This window comes from Trichosurus vulpecula, chromosome 9, assembly GCF_011100635.1.
Source record: "Trichosurus vulpecula isolate mTriVul1 chromosome 9, mTriVul1.pri, whole genome shotgun sequence".
Classification (NCBI taxonomy): Eukaryota; Metazoa; Chordata; class Mammalia; order Diprotodontia; family Phalangeridae; genus Trichosurus; species Trichosurus vulpecula.
In genome coordinates, this window is record NC_050581.1 from 111,333,907 (window position 1) to 111,354,714 (window position 20,808).

General features: G+C 45.8%; 1 protein-coding gene across 3 annotated transcripts in view; it reads left to right on the top strand.

The window, feature by feature from the left end:
* The window catches only part of MYO1G (myosin IG), a 33,501-nt gene that overhangs the window by 9,789 nt on the left and 2,904 nt on the right, over nt 1–20,808 (top strand). The window contains exons 6-19 of one of the 3 annotated variants that reach the window (XM_036737415.1): nt 844–939; nt 1,533–1,649; nt 3,825–4,031; nt 4,612–4,757; nt 5,715–5,829; nt 6,683–6,853; nt 8,874–8,944; nt 10,017–10,091; nt 10,703–10,835; nt 15,741–15,907; nt 16,602–16,809; nt 17,203–17,426; nt 17,602–17,746; nt 19,873–19,977. In XM_036737415.1, coding sequence (XP_036593310.1) covers nt 844–939; nt 1,533–1,649; nt 3,825–4,031; nt 4,612–4,757; nt 5,715–5,829; nt 6,683–6,853; nt 8,874–8,944; nt 10,017–10,091; nt 10,703–10,835; nt 15,741–15,907; nt 16,602–16,809; nt 17,203–17,426; nt 17,602–17,746; nt 19,873–19,977 — 1,980 coding nt within the window. Of the gene's footprint in view, nt 1–843; nt 940–1,532; nt 1,650–3,824; nt 4,032–4,611; nt 4,758–5,714; nt 5,830–6,682; nt 6,854–8,873; nt 8,945–10,016; nt 10,092–10,278; nt 10,336–10,702; nt 10,836–14,583; nt 14,663–15,740; nt 15,908–16,601; nt 16,810–17,202; nt 17,427–17,601; nt 17,747–19,872; nt 19,978–20,808 lie in introns of those variants that run through there. The other 2 variants (XM_036737416.1, XM_036737417.1) reach the window with 2 other exon arrangements.

Below are 20,808 nucleotides of genomic sequence, written 5' to 3' on the forward strand. Positions count from 1 at the left end.
TTTGATCTGTAAAATGGGTTGGTGGGTAGGTGGTGACCAGATGACTCCAAAATTCTATTCTAGCTCTAAATTTACAATCTTATGATTAGATGGGTTGAGAGAGAGAAGAGGGAGGCAGCTAAACCAGGCTTTGACTTAAGCCTTGGCGAGAATTGTTGATAAAAAGCCTGAGGGCATGAGAGGAAGGATTAGGGCACTGGGAACCAGAAAACTCTCCACTGGGATACCCCTAGAAGTCTGGAGAAGACAAGCTGAGTCAGATCTAGAAACTTTGTGGGCCTCCACCTCCCCTCTCTATACCTCTGACTCAGTGACTGGGGAGAGACAGGAAGTACCACAGCCCCACCCCTACAGCTCTGTCAGATGTGGGGAATTCTAGAAAGAAGCACCCCTCTCACCCTTTCCCTCCTTATCCCCGCCCCCTTACACTCTCCACTGGTCATTCTTATGCTCATATGATGGTATAGGCCTACGGGCCAGGTACGTGACATGTACCATGAGCGCCTTATATAGGACTATGCGACTCCAAGTATATATGAGTGTGGAGCCATGAGTGACTATGTGTCTATAAGTCTGTGTGCCCATGTGTTTGAGTGACTGAATATTTTGGTTTGTGTGTATGTGCAAGCAGATGTATGAGGTGCCTTGATCCCCCCAGCTTGTGGGAAGTTTGCATGTGACTATATGAGAGTGCGTCATTATGTAGCTTACCCTCAGTACCCCTTTGGGAGGTACCTCGGAGGCACAGCAGAGGAGGCTAGGGTTGGTTGAGGTGGTGCAAGTGGTTGCCAGATGCTAATGGCCCCCTTTTTTTCCTACTTCTCTTTCTTTCCCTCCCTCCAGCTGCTGAGGGGGGCCAAGGATGATCAGCTCCAGGCTCTGAACTTGCAGAGGGACCCAGCCTTATACACTTTTACCCAGCAAGGGGCAGGGCTCAATGTGAGTACTGAGGGAGGAGATGGTTAGAAACGACTGACCACATCCTCAAACTGAACAGGACATGAATGGAGGATCCCTTATGATAACTTTTAGCTTTTAGCTTTTAGCAGCTGAAAGAGTTCTGAACAGCTCTATTCCAATCTGGCTGTGTGACCTTGGACACAGCATGTAAACTTTCCGAGTATTAGCTTCTACACTTATGAAATAGGATAACAATGTTAATAAATAAATAGTTATAATGTACTACTTACCTTTTATAGTTATGAGGAAGGTTCTTTATTAAGCACCATAGAGGTAAAATTTAATGTTGTGATTTATTGTTGGAAAGAAACTTCTTGGTGTCTAGTGTCTGCTTTTCCAGGAAGCCCACATATCCTTCAGGGAATTCCTCCTTCCTCCTGGGAAACCCTGAAGTCCACTTCCCCTTAGCACGGGGAACTCCTCCAACTTGGTCTAACTGAGTCTGGAGAAGCCGAGGGAGAAGGAGTCTTCTCTCCTCCGAGTTCAGCTGTATGATCAGGGTTACTGAAGACAAGGTTAAGGGTGGGGGTCAGTGGAACCAGCTTCACATTTTACCCCACCCTATTCTCCAGTCCTCAGACAGTGATGAGGCCAACTACCGGGCTGTAATCCAGGCCATGAAAGTTATTGGCTTTAGCTCTGATGAGATGGATTGTGTGCACCGTATCCTTGCAGCCATCTTGCACTTGGTAAGCAGTGGGAGGTGAAACCTACCTCCTTACGTAAGGAGAGAAGGGGAGAGGGGGGTGCTCCCTTCTGGATTTCCCCAGGTCTGGCTGATAGAACAGCAGGGGTGGGGCTGTGGCACTTCCCATCTCCCATGAGTCAATGGTAGAAGGTCAGAGGGATGGAGAGGGGAGGTAGAAGTAGGGTAGGGAGAGTTCTGAGCTCTGGTTAACAAAGGCGGAGTAAGGGTTGTTGAGGACGTCACTAGACAGAGGAAAGTTCACTGAGAAAGCCCTTTTTTCTTCCACATGTCCCTGATTTCCTCTTATTATCCTCTCTGTTACATATACCCCTTCTCCTCATCCCCCAACCCAATCTGGTCTTTAGCTATTATCTAGCTTCCTTTTGTTCAATGAGCCCTGGGCTTAGAGAATAAAGGAAGTGATTGGGGAAAAGAGAAAGGATAGCTGTGAGAAGAGGAGCTAAGGAATCTGACAATTAATCACTGAGATTTCCCAAGAGTGCCTCTCTAGATAGATCTAAGCCTCTCCTGTCAAGGATCCAAAGATGCTAACATTTCATTTCCTTTAAGAGGTAGGATGGAGTAGTGGATAGAGTTTGCCTCAAAACCAGTCCCACCTGGGCATGGGCAAATGTGACTCTGGGAGAGTCACTAAGTTCCTGTTCTAGGCAACTCTCTAAGATAGAAGGTTTCAGAATTAGAAATGTCCTTATCTGTGAGTTCCCTGTAACAATGATGTCACCGGCCCAGTCCCCATCCCCTTTATTGAGCACCCACTGCAAACAGCTCTCTGCTAGGCACTGGGGTGAATACAAGCCTCCTTTGCCCTCTTGAAGCTCACAATTACTAAGGAGCTAAAGACACAAAGAAACACTGCTAACCATCTTACACAATGTTACATGATAAGTACCTCTGATAGGTGCGGGTGAAGTACTCTGAGATCTGAGGGGAACATTGTTACTGATTGGCTCTGGAGCAGAGAGGGCTTTGCGGAGGAGGTGGCACCTTGAGCTGGGCTTTACAGGAAGGGCAGGAGAAATTCAGCAGGTGGAGGGGGCTCAAAGTAAGGGATAGGGAGGGGAAAGGGTAGGGTGTGAATGGGGGTGGGAAGGAACAGGGCAGACAGTAGCTTAGATGTTTACAATCTAGTATTAGACATCTAGACATTTGGATTTGGATTTGTCGAGGCAAAATACAAAACAACAGAAGACATAAACGTTAAATTTAGGGGTGTAAGCAGTAAGTGCTATAGGAGTTGCAGTGTGTTTTAGTGGAAGATGTCCTGGATTTAGAAAATCTAAGTGTGAATCCTGGTTCTGCATCTGTGTACCCTTAGACGAGTCCCTTAACCACTCTCAGCCTCAGTTTCCCTATCTGTAAATTGGGGAAGGGGGTTTGGATTAGATGGCCTCTAAGGCCCCTTGAAGCTTTAAACCTATGACTTCTTTTTACATCAAAAAATTTGAAAATTTATTTATTTGATATTCCACACTTGTAGATCCCACCACCACCACCTTTACCTCCACAAAGGAGAGCGGGATGGGGTGTGGGAAATCTATGATCTGATGAAAAGGAAGATCTTGGAAGGAGGGGGCAGTAATATGAACAGAGGTGACACAGCAGAAGGGTTTAGGGAAGATGGAGAAGAGACAGCTATGCCTGGAGTAGAGCTGGGGAGAACAGAAAGATGTAAGTTGAGGCTAGACCAAGACGGTCCTTGAATGCCAAATAGAGAAGTATAATAGAGAAGTATAAGTTCCATTCAATTTTGTGGTTGTTCAGTCATGTCTGACTCTGTGACCCTACTTAGCATTTTCTTGGCAAAGATACTAGAGTGATTTGCCATTTCCTTCTCCAGCTCATTTTATAGATGGGGAAATTGAGGTAAACAGGGTTAAGTGACTTGCCCAAGGTTACACAGCTGAAGCCAGATTTGAATTAAGGAAGATGATGAGTCTTTCTGACTTTAGACTGGCACTCTATCCATTGTTGCCACCTAGCTGTCCCCCATTCAATTTATCAAGTATTTATTGAGTACCTGCTATGTTCCAGGAATTGTGCTAAGAGTCGCGGATACAAGCACACAAATGCCCATAAGGAACTGCTATTCTACTTTGAATGTTCTGGGGACCCGCATGGGCTCTAAGTGCAAGTGGGGGGATTCTTTGGTTGCCAGGGCAATATTCAGTTTGTGGAGACCGAGTCAGGTTTGGAGGTGGCAGAGAAGATGCTGGTGGACCATGTAGCGAGACTGACAGCCACACCCTCGGAGATGGTGATGCGTTCCCTCCTGTCTCGAACTGTGGCCTCTGGGGGCCGGGAGCTCATTGAGAAGGGCCACAGTGCCCCAGAGGCAAGATACGCTCGTGATGCCTGTGCCAAGGTACCTAAGGAAGGCAGTTTTGAGAGCCCCTCAGAACCCTCTCTTTAGTTGTCTCCCAACCTCATTCTCTGCCCTTCTGCCCCTCTGCCCCAATTAGAGTCAGACTAAATGATCACTATGCTTTTCTCCAGTTCTAATATTCTGCGTGCTAAGTTCTAAATTCTCTTGAGCCTCTTCTAAGTCCCAGATTCCCCTTCAGTTCTGACATTTTGTGTTCTAAGTGACCTTCTAACATTTCAGATTCTATTTAGGCTTTAATTCCATAGTCCTCAGCTGGCTGCTCTCCTGGGCAAGCACCTCTTTCCTGATCCTAAAACATAACACCAACCCCTTCTCTACATTTCAACACCCTCCTTGTTCCCCATCATCCCTCTATCCCAAGCCTTTGCTTGACTCCAGTCTGGGCTGAGGCCCTCACTTACGCTATATACGCTCTCCCCCTAGAAAACTGAGAGCTCCCTCATTGGTATTGAGTGTCAGCTTCTCTAGTCCAGGGAGGGAATTACTTTGGAAGTCCACCTAAACCTCTGAGGACCCTCAGAAATGAGACAGCAGTCTTTCCACCCTGGCCCCTCTGCAGGCAATATATGAACGGCTGTTTGGCTGGATTGTGGGACGCATCAATGAAGTGATGGAAGCACGAGGCCGGGATCCCCGGCGAGATGGCAAGGACACAGTCATTGGAGTGTTGGACATCTATGGCTTTGAGATCTTCCCTGATAACAGGTAACTTCTGCTACCTAATTCTTTAACATTGACCATCCCCACATCTTTAGTATCTCTCCCATCTCCTCTGAAGTCTTCCCATCTCTCTACCTGTCACCTGCCTCACAAATGTTTCCCACGACCAGGCCAATACCTCCCCCTATCTCTCCAGTGTTTCTTCTTGTGATAGTGAACACCCTGGATCTACCTGAATTCAGATAGGTACCTGGAGCCAGCTAAGAGCAAATATTCTTCTCCCACTACTATCTTAATGGTTTCAATTGCCAAAGAGAATATTTGCTTTCTTTTAACTGGGAGAGTTAGGGGTGGTATATGGTGGTCATAGGGATTTGGTGGAGCCCTCTTCTCTCTCCTAGAGTGGATAGGAGCATATTGTAGCTATTCAGAGATGCTAGAGTAGGCAAATGGGAGGAGAAAGGGGAGAAGGAGAGCCTGGAGAGGGTGATGCTTAACCCAAAGGAATGAGTCTAATGGTGGGATTTCTTGAAAGGGATATTTTGGAGAGAACTTTCCAAGCCCTTCCCCTCTATTACACCACATAAACACTTGCCTCTTTTGTTAAGAGAGATGACAACCATTTTTTTTGAAGCCAGGAAGGTTTTCATTTTATTTTAGCCAATTATTCTACATTCCTAGTGAACGGGTCCTTCGTATGGAGAGTACATTTGCTCAGACAAATGCAACGCCTTTTATGCTGTCCACAATTCAAATTTCCCTCCTGACTCCATTGGCTAGGTACTTCAGGGCTCACCAAACCCCACCCTTTGATTACCTCTTCTCATTTGCACATTTCAATTCCCCCCTCCCTTCTCATTCTCATACCCTTTATTCTTTATAAAAGGAAATGCCCAAGCCAAAATGTTTTTAGGAGATGACAACTATTTAATGGACATATAGCAACTGGTACCCCATGGTGTTTTGTCCCCAACTAATGTCTGCCCACTCCCAACTAACCAGCTTCGAGCAATTCTGCATCAACTACTGCAATGAGAAACTCCAGCAGCTGTTCATCCAGCTTATCCTGAAGCAGGAGCAGGAGGAATATCAGCGGGAGGGCATCACTTGGCAGAATGTGAGTGCTCTGCTGGGGTAGGTAGGGCACATAGCGGGGAGCGGGATCAAGGACAGGGTAGCAAAGATGGAGAGATTGAGAGTGCCTGCTCAGTCACAGAATCGATCCTGAACATGGCCAAATACAAACATCATGACTGTGCTGGGCATGTAGGGTGGTGGAAAGAGGACTAGGTTTGTAGCCAAAAGACACAGATTCAAATCCCCGCTGCCGTGTGACCTTGGTCAAATCCCTTTTTCTCTCTGGGCCTCAATGTCCTCATCTGTCAAATCTACCATCTACCTCACAGGACTGATGTGATGAAAGCTTTTGTAAATTCTAAATCCTCATCGCTAACACTCTAAATTAGCTAGGATTATTAGAGAGGTGGAGCACAGTGTTTATTTGGGAGGAGAAACAGGATTAAGGATAGGACAGGTGCCCACATCCAGTCTCTTGCAGGTACAGGGGATTAAGTCACTTTCCCAAGGTCTCCAAGGAGTAGAGCTAAGATTCAAACCCAATTTTTCTGAGGGTACATTCAATGTTCTTTCCATTACACTGTTATCAGTTCAGACTGTAGCAATCAGGGAAGACTTGCTGGCAGAAGGCACAAGGGTTGGGCCTAGAAGAACAGTTAGGATTTGGTGGATACCCAGGAAGGAGGTGGGAAGGCAGGAGAGACTGGGAATGACCAAGGCAGGTTTGGGAAATGCCCTGTAGTCAGCTTGACTAGATGGGAGGGCTTGGGGGGGGGTGCAGTGGGAGACAAGGTTGCAGAGGCAGCTTGGGTCCAGATTTTGGAGGAGCTCCAATACCAGGATCAGGAAGCTGGATTGATTTTCTTCCCCTTCTCCTTGCCCCTCAATCCCAGATTGACTACTTCAATAATTCAGCCATCGTGGAGTTGGTAGAGCGGCCCTATCGGGGCGTGCTAGCCATACTGGATGAGGCCTGTGCCACTGTGGGCACGGTGACAGACCGCCTATTCCTTCAGAGCCTGGATACCCACCACCGCCACCACCCCCACTACACTAGCCGCCAGGTATCTGTCCTCTGACTTCCTCAATCCTGTCTGGCCCATCTGTACTACAACAGCAGCTTCCCTATTCTCCCCTTACCCTGGCTGTCCGCGTCAAGGACACGGTCCTTACTTCCCTGCCTTCCCCGTGCCCCCAGCAGCACACAGTGCCCAAATAACATAGCAGAAGGATCCTAAACCTGGGAGTCTGGACACCTTGGTTTAGTCTTAGCTATACTATTAACTCACTAAATTCAATTCAGTTTATTTGTCTATCAAGTCAGTGGGGCAGCTAGGTGGCACAGTGGATAGAGTGCCAGCCTGAAGTCAGGAAAACTCATCTTCTTGAGTTCAAATCTGGCCTCAGACACTTACTAGTTGTGTGACCCTGGGCAAGTCACCTAATTCTGTTTGCCTCAACTTTCTCATCTGTAAAATCAACTGGAGAAGGAAATGGCAAACCATTCCAGTATCTTTGCCAAGAAAACCCCAAATGGGGTCCGAAGAGTTGGACACCACTGAGAAAACCGAACAACAGTATCAAGTGAATGAATGATTAAAGCATTTATTAAGTACCTATTTACAATGAATGAATGAATGAATGAATTTTCAGCACTTATTAATAAGTACAAGGTATTGCCTTGGGTAAGTTATTTATCATGGAAATTATATGATGTTAAAGCTGAAAACAATAATCATCCCTAATTTTCCTGACAAGGAAATACACATGGGAAAGGCATCGGAATTTGGAGTGAGAGGAGCTGGACCCAAATCCCTGCCCTGCTTCTTACTTTCTGTGTGATTTTGAATGACTGACCCCTAAGGCCTCTGATGCTTAGGTAAAGTGACTTGCCTATGGCCAGAGTTAGGATTCAAACCAAGGCCCTTCGATTTTCAATCTAGTTCTCTCTCCATTGAAGTCTTTCCTGGGACCTCAGTTTCCCCCTCTCTTAGATAGAAAGGTTGAACTAGATGTGCTCTAAATTCTTTGTGTCTATCCCAGTCCACGTGTGTGGTTGTTAAAATGTTCAGTGTGAGCATTTACACCCCAGAAATCAGCAAAGGCTACAAACTAGGGCTTCGTTTATTGTTTTGTTTATTACACAGACTTAAGAAAGTGATGAAAAAGTGTTAATAGTATAGATTAAATTTAAAGGTGTATCACACATATATTTTTGAGGGCCAATTGGTAAATATTTACTAGCACCCTCCTGCTTTTACCCCTGCCTTTCTGTCCTGTCAAAACAAAAAAATGAAAAACCCAACTCTGGTTACCCCCATGTGATACCAGGAGATAGCTTCACAATATAGCCTTTCAGTGATGCTCCAGCATGATTTAGTAGATAGGTCCTAGAGCTGGGAGTCATGATGCCTGGGTTTAATCCCAACTCTTTGTAGTTCTTATTCGGTCATGCCAGACTCTTTGGGACCCTGTTTGGAGTTTTCTTGGCAAAGATACTGGAGTGGTTTGCCATTTCCTTCTCCAGCTTGTTTTACGGATGAGGAAATTGAGGCAAACCAGGTTAAGTGACTTGCCCAGGGTCACACAGCTAGTAAGTGTTGGAGGCTGGATCTGAACTCAGGGCTTCCTAGCTCCAGGCCACCCAATTCACCTAGCCGCCTTTCTAAAGAAAACATTGATAGTAAATATCAGGTATTGAGGGTGAGGCCGAAAGACACCAATGACTGGGGAGATCAGGAAAGGTGCCTCTCAAACTTCCCCTTGAAGAGAGCTCTCATGGTACAATGGGGAAAGTGATAGTTCTGAAGGTAGAAGACCTGAGAACAAATCCTGCTTCTGCCTTTTCCTGTCCAGGCTACAGTTTCCTCATGTGTAAAAGGAAGAAGTTAGACTAGACTCCTTCTGAGGTCCCTTCCAGCTCTAGAGCCATAATCTGGTGGGTTTCCAAGAAGTGGAGGCAAGGACAGGGCACGCTCCAGCCAAACGAGAATGTTCCTTATTTATTTTCCCACCACTACCTCCACCTTCCCCAGCTTGATCCTTCCCACTGCCCTAATCTCTAACCCTTCCTTGTCTTCGCAGCTCTGTCCCACAGACAAGACTATGGAGTTTGGCAGAGATTTCCGCATTAAACATTATGCTGGGGATGTCACGTAAGGACTCTATGCTCCCAAGCCCCTAACCTGGGTGCAGGAACCTCTAAGTGAAAGGGGGAGAGTTGGGTGAAGCCTAAGTGAACAGCAATTTAAATAAATGCATACGTGTGTGTGTTATGTGTGTGTGTGTGAGAGAGAGACAGACAGACAGACAGAGAGATGAGGGGAGACAGAGACAGAGAGTAAGCATAGGTATGACTGAATCAAGAGAGAAGTAAATAAAATCAGACAGACAGAGACAGAGAAATACAACAGCCTCGTAGGCAGAGCATTGGATTTGAATCCTGGCACTGTTTTTTCCTTCCTCGTAACCACCTTAAGACCAAGCTAGTTTACCTCTTTCACTTTACTCACCTGTAAAACAGAGGGTCTTTGCCAAGAAAACCCCGAAAGGGATCACAAAGAGTCAGAAGTGACTGAAACAACCGACCAACAACAAAAACAGAGGGTGAAAAGGGTGGTACTAAAGGGTCTCTGAGGCCCCTTCAAACTTTAAACTTTGTGATCTTGTGGTGGGAGATAAAACAGAGAAAAAATGCTTCTTCCAGGTAGGGATGGTTTCCTAAATAGTTTGGGATTTGAACTGGGCCCTGGAGGATGGGTAAGATTTGAGTAAATGAAGGGGAGAAAAAGAGGAAATGGGTCACAGTGAGTAGGAGTGGATGGAGAAAGAGAAGAAGAGACAAAAGACTATTTCAAAATCCCTCACTTGACCCCTTCACTCTGCTCATGGTCCTTTCTCTTCCTCTGTTGTCTGACTCTGTGAGTCCATTTAAGGTTTTCTTGGCAAAGATATTAGAGTGATTTGCCATTTCCTTCTCTAGCTCATTTTACAGATGAGGAAACTGAGGTCAACAGAGTGAAGTGACTTGCCCAGGGTCACCCAGCTAGTAAGTGTCTGAGGCCAGACTTGAACTCAGTAAGAGGAGTCTTCCTGCCTCCTGGCCTGGCACTCTATCCACTGTGCCACCTAGCTGCACACTCCCTTCTTATGCCTCTGGCTAAAATTGGCTGCCTCAAAGCTGTGTTCCTGCCACTCCCTCAGGCTCCAAACTTCCCACCCCTCTAGGTACTCTGTGGAAGGCTTCATTGACAAGAACAAAGATTCTCTTTTCCAGGACTTTAAAAGGCTCCTGTACAACAGGTAAGAGGTCTGGGGAAGGAGACGGTGAATTCTGGCCGATCTGGCAGAGGCTTGGATGGAGGATAAGTTACTGAGCTGTGCTAGAGAGGGCAGGAGCTGGGGTGGAAGCTAGAGGCAGGGCAGAATTCATAGAAGTGGTTGGTGTTAAAGCTGGAATGGACCACAGCCAAGCCCCTTCATTTTACAGATGGAGAAACTGAGGCACAAAAGAGGAAGAGGCCAAGGTCGCCCAAGGTTATGTGGCAAGTTCATAGCAGAGTTGGGACTAGAACCAAGGTTTTCCAGCAGTGTTGGGTGGGATACAAAAGAAACACTGACTTGGGGCCAAAAGACTTGGTTTCTGCTACTCACTAGCTCTGTGACCTTGGTCAAGTCTCTCTATCTCTCTGGTCCTCAGTTTTCTCATCTGTAAAACGAGAGGGTTTTATTAAATGATCCCTAAGTTTCCTTCCGATGCCAACATTTTATAATTCAAATTTTAGTTCCTAGTCCTTTTTTTGAGCCAAGGGGATGGTGAAATAGCAGAGGAGGGGTCAAGCAGTTCAAGGAGAAGGACTGGCATGGGCTGGCCTCTGGGATGAGGGCTAACAGTTTGGGTCTGGCCCCCACAGCACAGACCTCACCCTTCGGGGCATGTGGCCCGATGGACAGCAGGACATCACTGAGGTCACCAAGCGCCCCCTGACTGCAGGAACACTCTTCAAGAACTCCATGGTGGCACTGGTGGAGAATCTAGCATCCAAGGTATGGGGGCCCAGTGGGGAGGGATGAGCCCCCACCTCCAGGTACCACCTGCTAGCACAGCTTATGTTCCTTCTCTCAGACTCCAGGGAGGAGGGATGGGGGTGGGGGTGGGGGTGGGGCAGAAGACTGGCCCACAAATGGAACAACCCATTTGTCACACAAACCTCCTCAGTAGTTTCTAGGGTAAAATAAAACCATCTGCATTTTGGGGGGATGAGAGATCAGGTAGAAAGTGTGGAACAAATGTCCTTGTTTTCAAAAAAGAGAAAGAAAGAAAGATTCATTGTTTGGGGGGTGGGGGAAGGTGTGGAACACACCTCAGTGCTTAAGGGGAATAACCTGCAGAAGGGATGCAAACCATTTCAGTGATTTTGTTGTTTGTTTGTTTTTTTGCAGGGGGGAAGGCAGGGCAACTGGGGTTAAGTGACTTGCCCAAGGTCACACAGCTAGTAAGTGTGTCAAAGTGTCCAAGGCTGGATTTGAACTCAGGTTCTCCTGACTCCTGGGCTGGTGCTCTACTCACTGTGCCACCTAGTTGCCTCCATTTCAGTGATTTTGAAAGTGGATGGAGCTTAGATTGAGCCACTCAAGATAGATTAGCTTGAGGTGGCTTTCTCTTTCAGATCTGGGACCTCTGGCCTGGAGGATGAGGCTTCCTCTTTCCTGCCAAAGGCTAAGAGGGGAAGCAGGAATAAGCCACACTTCAGTTAGAGGAAAAATGGAGTGACCTTTGCTCAGTAACTTAATGAGCATTTATTAAGTACTTACTGTGTGCCAGTAGAGGGCATTCAGTGATCCACATGCAAGGACACACTTTAGCTCAAGTCATCATGACCTGGACTATTCTACTAACCTCTTTTGTGGATGGAAACAAATACCAAATTGATATCTATAAAGCACAAGTCTTACCATGTCACCTCCTCTACTCAAGAACCTTCAGTGCCTCCCTATTGCCTCTAGAATAAAATGAAAACTCCCCCACTTGGCCCTTAAAGCCTTTCTCCTTTTAATTCCAACCTGTCCTTCTAGAATGATTTCCGTTGGCAACCCCTCACCACTCTACTTCCAGTTGAACTTGTCAATTTGCTGTTCTCTGTACTCAGAACCAACTCTCTCTCCCCTCCTTGGAATGCTCTCTCTCCCTACTTCCTCCTCTTGGAATCCCTAGCTTCCTTCTAGAATCAGCTGGAGTTCTTCCTCCCCCAACAGGTCTTTTCTGATTCCCCTGATTAATAGTGTTCTCCTTGCCCTCTACAATTACTTTCCATATTTTCTGTATTTACATGTTGATGTGCAAGCTGTGTTTCCCCCAGGAGAATATAAGGTCTTTGGGGCGGGGACCATTTCCATTTTCGTCTTTGTAGCCCTGGCCCCTCAGAGAATTCAGGGCACATAGTAGGCACTTAAATGCAAGTTTAGATGAGACACACTCCTTTTCTCTTGGAGCTCCCAGTCTAGTAGGGAGATAAGACAAGGCAGCAAATTTGGCCTCATAGGTATCACTAACACTTGATGGGATAGAATCCATAATTGGAGCATCACTGGAAGGTTATATCTCATTCAAAACAAGCAGGATAGATTAAAAAAAGATGAGAATTCCAGAGGACTAACAATAAAACATGCCACCCACCTCTTGCCAGAGAGGTGATGGACATAAAATCATGAATGAGCCATGTTTAGTTGGACATGGTCGATGTGAGAATTTGTTTTGCTGGACAATTTGTTGAGAGGGTTAAAAAAAAAGTTCTATAGAGAGACATTTGAAGATTTGAAAGATAATAAACTTGTATAAAAATAAATTTTAAAAAATAAAAAGGGTTAGGGAGAAGGGAGCTGTTAGTAGTGATGAGGTAACCTTGTATATTAAAAAAGATATCGGTATGGAAAGAAATCCAGGAATCAGATGAAGGAAGTAATAGAATTGATACTGTCATACGAGTATACTATAGACCACCTGGGCAGGAAGAGGAACTAGATGATGGGTGTAGGAAACAGATCACAAACCTGGCAGAGGCGCATGATAGTGTTAGGGGACTTCAGTTATACGGACAACTGCTTGAACTGTCTGCCAAAGGAAAAGCAGCTTATAATTTTCTAACTTGCCTTAATATAAAAAAGTCAATCAACCAAAAAGATAAAGAAACCAATGAGAGGAATTGCCATTCTAGATCTGATTGTCACCAACAAGGAGGAACTGGTTGCTGTAGCGGACTTGACTGGAAGTTGAGGGGTGGGGGTGGGAGGTGATGATTCCATCTTGGAATCTGTGATAGAGAAAAGGAGGAAAGCCAGGCATAGGTGGATACACACTCTAAATTTGTGAAGGTCAGAGTTCAAAGGATTCAGAGAAAAGATAGGCAGGAAATGGGTAGAAGATCATGGCCATTTCTTTTTTTTTCCTCTTTAAATTTAATATTTTATTTTTTCCCCAATTACGTGTAAAAATAGTTTTAACATTCTTTTTTTTTTTTCAAATTTTTAGTTCCAAATTCTCTTCCTCCCTTTTTTCCCCCCTTCATTGAGAAGTCAAGCAGTTTGACAGAGGTTAGACATGTTGTAGTCATGCAAAACACATTTCTGATCATGGCCACTTCAAAGGATTCTGAAAAAAGACAGGTAAGAAATAAAGAGATCATGGCCTCAAATTCTAAAGGGTAAGGAGAGAATTTCTCAAGAATGAAATTCTGAAAATACAAAAAGAAACAATTGCAATGAGGAAGAAGGAGGGATATCATTTGGACCAAAGTGGATGCACATGGAATTCTTAAACTTTAAGTTATTTTTTCTTTTCTTTTTTTTTCTTTCTAATTAGTGAAAATCTATTTTCTCTCTCTCCTTCCCATTTTCCCTGCCCTGCCTTTGAGGAAGAAAAGAAAAGAAAAACAAAATCCTTGTGGCAAATAGGCATAGTCAAGTAAAACAAATTCCCACATTTGTTATTGATGCTGTTGAGGGCATCTAGGTGGCACAGTGGATAGAGTGCCCAGCTTGGAAGACTCATCTTCCTGAAATGAAAATCTGGCCTTAGACATTTACTAGCTTTGTAACCCTGGGAATGTCACTTAACCCCATTTGTCTCAGTTTCCTCATCTGTAAAAAGAGCTGGAGAAGGAATTGGCAAATGACTCCAGTATCTTTGCCAAGTAAAGCAAATTCCCACATTGGCTGTGTCCAAAAATGTAGGTTTTACTCTGCATCTTGAGTCCACCACTTCTTTGTCAGGAGATAGGTAGCATACTTCATCATTGGTCCTCTACAAGAGTGGTCGGTCATTGCATTGATCAGAGATCTTAAGTCTTTTAAAGTTGTTTTTCTTTATAATGTGGTTGTTATAATATAAAGTATTCTCCTACTTTGGCTCATTTCACCTGCCTCAATCCATATAAGTCTTTCCAGGTTTCTCTGAAACCATCCATTCATCATTTCTTATGGTGTGATGGTATTCCATGATAGTCATATACCATAATTTGTCCAGTCATTCTCCAGCTGATGGGCATTGAATTTAGATTTTTTTAAAGACACATACGGAAGATGAAAGCAAGGTCAGGTAACACTGTTTGAATATGGAGACATAGCATTTTATAAGAATATTGAGTGAGCTTGATTTCAATTCCTGGCAAAATTCTGGAGTACATTATTAAGGAAATGGTTAATGAGCATTAGGAAAAGGAAGCAATGACTCCAAAGAGCCATAACAGTTTCATCACAAACAGGTCATGCCAGACATATCTTATTTCCTTTCTCACAGGGTTGCTAGGCCAGCAGACCAAGAGAGTACTGGAGACAGAGCTGAGCTAATTTCTCACAAAGCACTGGACAATATGGAGGGATGCGGATTAGACAGTGGGTACAGATGGGTTTGCTCTTGGCCAGACCCAAGGAGTAGTTATTGATGATTTAATTTCAACTTGGAAAAGAGTCACTTGCTAAATGACCATGGTATCTGTGCCCGGCCCTGTGTTATTGAACATTTTAATCGAAGATTTGGAGACAGGAATAGATGGCATGCTCATCAGTGTGTTGATGTCATAAAGCTAGAAGGGAGGGTTGTCATACTGGTTTGACAGGATTGAAAGAGATCTTGATAGACTATAATGTTAAACAAAATCTAAATCAATGGAATTGAATAGAGGTTCATATAAAGTCTTACTCTTGTAATCAGAATAAATTTCACAAGTATATGATGAGGGGATGGGGAGGCGTGGTTAGACCAAGGTTTGTCTGAAAAAGACCTTGGGGTTTAAGTAGGAAGCATCTCTCTAAGTTAAAGTGGGATGGGCGGCCTCAGGAAGCTGTGTATGCCCTATCATTAAGCAAAGGCTGGAGCACTGGTCAGGGATGTTGGACAAGGACCTCTTGTTCTGGGGTGACTTGGGCTAGATGTCTGAGGCCCCCTTTCACCCAAAGGTTCAGCTTCAGCGCAAACAGAGATGACTGTAATAGTCAGTACTACCTCTTACACACACCTGAGAGTAGAAGGACAAAATGCTAGGCTGGGTCTGAAAGGGAAGCTCTTTTGTAACCCAAAGGAGTCCTGAAGGAATTCCTGGAAGAAGCCATTTGAGGTGGGATTTCAGGGATAGACATAGAGAAGACATGAGCAACAATCCAGAGGAGTTAAGGAATAGAATTGGTCCAGCAGGATAAGGCTCTTGAATGAGGTCAACAGTCGGAGACCCTCTGATCAGCTACCCAGTTATGTTCATAATGAGTCTTCCTATGTGCCCAGCCCTGTGCGCAGCTCTACCGTAAGGGACATAAGAGAAAACCTGGCCCCCTGCCTTCCAGGAGTGCGTGATCCTGGCCTATCAGCTTCACCGACCTGGGTCCCAGTTCCTCCACTTGTAAAATGAGTTAGTTGAACCTTAAGGTCCCTTCCAGCTCCTAATCAGGTGATCTCTTCAGGAACCCTACTACGTTCGCTGCATAAAACCCAATGAAGAAAAGTCCCCTGGCCGGCTGGATGAGGAGCGCTGCCGCCACCAGGTGGAGTACCTGGGGCTGCTGGAGAATGTGAGGGTCCGAAGGGCTGGCTTTGCATCCCGCCAACCCTATCCTCGATTCTTGCTCAGGTGACTCTCCCCTGCCCCCCACCCACACATACACACAGTATTCTAGCTTTTGCCATATATCTATTTTCTCCCACCCCCAACCTCCAACTCCATCTAAGTATTTCAGCCCCATGGGAAGGAGGCAGCTGTAGCCTCCTCCTGTGATGTTTTTTGGGGGGCCCCTGGGCCCTGGGGTTGCATTCCCTCCATCTGTCTCCTGGGGCAAAGATCGAGCCTGTGACTCAGGAACAGGTATGTCAATAGTAGATTAGGCAGACCCATGGCTATTTGTGGGGTTAGTGGAGCAGGGTGGGCTAAAGGAATGATGATTGAATTTAGAGTCAGATCACCTGGGTTCAAATCCCAGCACTTAAATATCCTTAGAAAAAAATCATTTCATCTCTCTGGGCTTTAGTCTCATCTATGAAATGGGAAGATGGCAAGACCTTATTTACTTCTAATGCTTTGTAATTCATACCGAGAGGTATGAGGTGGAATGGTTAACCCATTATGGTATGTTCCCATTTTCAAATGAAGACAAGGAATTATGAACCCAAAGGAACAAAATTTTAATAGTGGGATTTCAGGGACCACGACAGGCATTAGGAAGGAGATATGGAGCCAAGGGCCTTTTCGCTTCCTCCACTTAGAGGTCCGGACCTGAGTAGCCCCTGGCCCAGAGATGAGCTCTTTCCCATCCTTCTTGCTGTCCCAGGTACAAGATGACCTGTGAATACACATGGCCCAACCACCTGCTGGACTCGGACAAGGCAGCTGTGGGGGCCCTGCTGGAGCAGCACGGCCTCCAGGGGGATGTGGCCTTTGGACATAACAAGCTCTTCATCCGCTCACCCCGCACCCTGGTCACTCTGGAACAGAGCCGGGCCCGGCTTATCCCTATCATAGTACTGCTACTGCAGAAGGTACTGGGGTGGGGGGCCTAATACAAAGGGGAGAAGGGCAGGGGGGATGTTTGGGGGGGTATTACTAGGTCAGGAGCAGGACAGAGAATAAGGAGGATCCACAGAGTCTGGGGTGCAGGAAATAGGGCATGGTTTGGGAAGGTACTAATGAGATGAAGGAGGGTCCAGTGGGTAATATCTGGGAACAATATGTTTTGTGGAGGTTCTACAGGAACAGGACGGGGTCAGAGGGTCCGTAGGGTAGGTTCAGAAGGCTGGAGGGGAATTGGAAGGGCTTGATTTGGGGAGATGCTATTTCCCCAAGGAAGGGGAAAAGAATTAGGAGGATCCGTGGGACAGAACCTGGGGATTGAGCAGGCAATCTGGAGTACTGAGACTGCCCCCTCTTTCCAGGCCTGGCGGGGGACGCTGGCAAGGCGTCGGTGCCAGCGCCTAAGGGCCGTCTATACCATTATGGGCTGCTTCCGAAGGCACAAAGTTCGAACCTACCTAACTGAGCTACAGAACCGCTTCCAGGCTGCCCGCCACCCCCCCTTGTATGGGCGTGACCTAGTCTGGCCCACCCCACCTGCTGTGCTCCAACCTTTCCAAGACACCTGCCAGGGGCTCTTCCGAAGGTACCCTTCTTTCTCCTCTAGGGTTCTCCCCTTTTTTTCTTCCGCTCGTGTCTCTCCCTTCTCTCCAACCAGTTCCCCTTCTCTATTTTTTCTTTCCCTCCCATTCCTTCCCTCTTCCCTTCCTAGTCCTTTTCCCCTCCAGCTCCACAGAAGGCCCCATCTCTTTCCTGGTCAGGTGGCGTGCCCGACAGCTGGTGAAGAACATCCCCCCTTCGGACATGGCTCAGATCAAGGCCAAGGTGGCAGCCATGGGAGTGCTCCAGGGGTTGCGCCAGGACTGGGGATGTCGACGAGCATGGTCACGGGACTACCTCTCTTCGGTGAGTCTGGCACATGGCAGGCCCTGGGGATGAATCTGTGAATCCTGAAAGGGACTCTTCTCTAATTGAGGCCCTTCTGCATTCTGAGCTCCTCTCTTGTGGACGCTGAAGGTGCCAGGGGAGGCATTAATGGAGGAGCCCCTTTGTCCTCTCCTTAACTTCAATCTGTCTCACCTGCCCCGCACTCCTCTAACTCCAGCTGTTCATGCCCGTATTCTTTCTATTCATTCTTTACCCTGTGATCCCCAGTCCTACCCTTGAGCTCATCTGTCTGGCCCTGCTTGCTCATCCCATTTACCTACATGAGTATGATAGCCCACATACCTGACCAAAGTTCTCCAGCCCAGGGTCTAAGCTCTGACAAGAGCACTGAGTGCCAGCTGGGGACAAACAAACCTGAGATTGCCCTCTCAATAGCTGTCTTCATGGGGTGGACTGGCCCCAAACTCCCACCCCCAACAGCTTCCTCCACTGTCTCATTAAGGAGCCAGTCTTCAGATACAGTAATAACTCCTATTTCTAAAATGTTTTAAGTTTTACGAGTCATTTTTTTCTTCCAACAACCCTGTGAGTTAGAGGTAGTACAAGAGTTAGCACCCACATTTTACAGATAAGAAACTAAAGATCAGAACACTGAAATGATTAACCCGGGGTCTCACATAGCTAAGAAATCAGAGCCAGAATTCAAATATGGGTCTCTGAACTACGCATTCTGCACTCACATCACTGTAACTACTCTGCCTTTCAGGGCCACTTCCCAATGTTTTCGGTTTCTATTTCCAGATTTACTTCATGTCTTCTCTGGGAGACTGAGCCCTCCCTGATAGTCACAATAATAGCTTGCTTTCTTTTGTCCCCATTATCCCCATTATACAGGTGAAGAAACGGTCCTGGGGAACCCAAGTGATTTGTCTATGGTCACATACCTAGGAGTATAGGAGAAAGAGTGTTGTAGAAAACAGAGTCCTTCCCCTCGTTGGGGGGCAGGGACTGACAGATGAGCTTGAGCTAGACAGGTCACTTAATTTACTGGGCCTCAGTTTCCTCATCTATAAAATGAATAGAATAACCCTTACCCTAAAGACAACATCGAGTTACTATTAAATGCTTTGTATACTTTAAAGAGCTATAGAGAGAGATCTGAGCTATGCTTATAGTTATTATTACTGTTATTAATTAATCATAATAATTCCATGTATCCTTTAACCAAAAATACCTGAATTACCAGTGAGATTTGAGACCCGGCAGAACTTCACTCACCATTAAAACTACACAGAATGTCAATCAATAAGCATTAATTAGATGCCTGCTCTGTGCCAGGCCCTGTGCTGTGTGCAGGGGGATATAAGCACAGATCATAAAGGAGTCTTTCTTTGAGTATTCAGAAGGTATTTGGGAATCTTGCAGTCAGTCAGCATGTCAAGTCTCCTGGCATTCATGGCACTCATACTGATATGCTGGGCACCGTGGTGGATATAGACATCTATGATTTGTGCTCATCCTAAGGGCTATTTAAAATCTCACTGGAGAAATATGATGTATGTGAACCAGTCATAGAACACTTAAGTCCTGATTTGTAAGGTACAGCCTCTTAAGTTCTAGAGCAATTTAGAGAAAGAGAAAATGAAGGTGGGCCAGGGCAGCCTCTCCATTGAGGATATCATTCGTGAGCTGGGCTTTATGGTCTCTGTTAGGAGCCTGAGTTCTCACAGTAGAATGGAAGGACAAGTTAATGAAGGGAGACCTCTGGTTTTTAGAATATGGGATATGAGATTATTCATAATGACATCCCTATAGCATTTGTCATACAACAAGCTAGCAGAGATGAGTTGAGCAAGTATTTTGTACCCATTTTACAGACAAGAGAACTGAGGATCAGAAACAATAAATCATTCACCCCAGGGTCATGTCTCTAGAAAGCAGCAGAGCTGGGATTTGAGCTGAGGCCATCTATTAGTCCTAGATTCTTTCCACTACTGTCCACCAGGCCTCCTTTTCTTCATCCCAAATTGACATCTCCCCAGCATTTGGGGTTCCCCCTGGTCTTAGCATTCCACCATTATCAGTGCTCTGGGTCTGCCTATTTACCTTTCCAACTGTACCCATCTGTTCATTGGCCCCTCCAGACTATTGACAACCCCACAGCAGCAGCCCCCTTTGCTCAACAGCTGAAGAACCTGAAGGAAAAGGACGGCTTTGGAAATGTGCTCTTTTCCAGTCACGTCCGAAAGGTAAGGACCAACCTGTGGAGGGTAAGCCTATGGGTCCATATTTCGGAAAGGCTGGGTTTGAATCTAGGTCACACAGCCAGTATGTGTCAGAAGTGGAACTTGAGGTCGGTGATTCCTGGCTCTTCAAGGCTGGCCATCTCTGCAGCACCACACAGCACCCCTAGCAAAGGATATGCTAGTCCCACTGGACCTTGCCTGGTCAGACCACATGTGGAGGATTGTCTTCAGGGCTAGGCTTTGTATTTTAGGAAGGACACTGATAATCTGGACAGCCACCAGAAGAAAGTGACCAGGATGACTAGACTGTGCTATATGAGGCCTGATTAAAGGAGCTGGAAGTTTTTAGTTGAAAAGATGACTTGAGAGCATGATCCTAAAGGCACTTGAGATCTTCCTTTAATATCTTGAAAGATCATAGAAAGATAAGCAGAGAGACAAGACCTCTGGCTTGTTCAGAAACAGGAATATAATGGAAGTTACCAAAAGGCGGATTTAGGCTTGATGCAAGGAGAAATTTCCTAATGATTAGGGTTGCCCCTAAGTATGGTCTATAGGCTATCTCAGGAGGTAGTGGTAAAGATCTTCTGGCAAAGGCCAGATGACCACTTGTAAGGGATGTTGTAGAGCAGGGGTCCTTAACCTGGGGTCCACAGAGAGAGAGGATATCTGTGACCTTGGTGGGGAAAAAAATTCTATCTTCGTTTTCACTGAGTGAAAACCTCTAAGTAAAATTTAGCATTTCCTTCAGTTATTAATACAAGCAACAATCTATAATTGTATTAGCAGAGTCTTATGTCCAGTATATGTCAGAGGCAGGACTCCAAGCCAGGT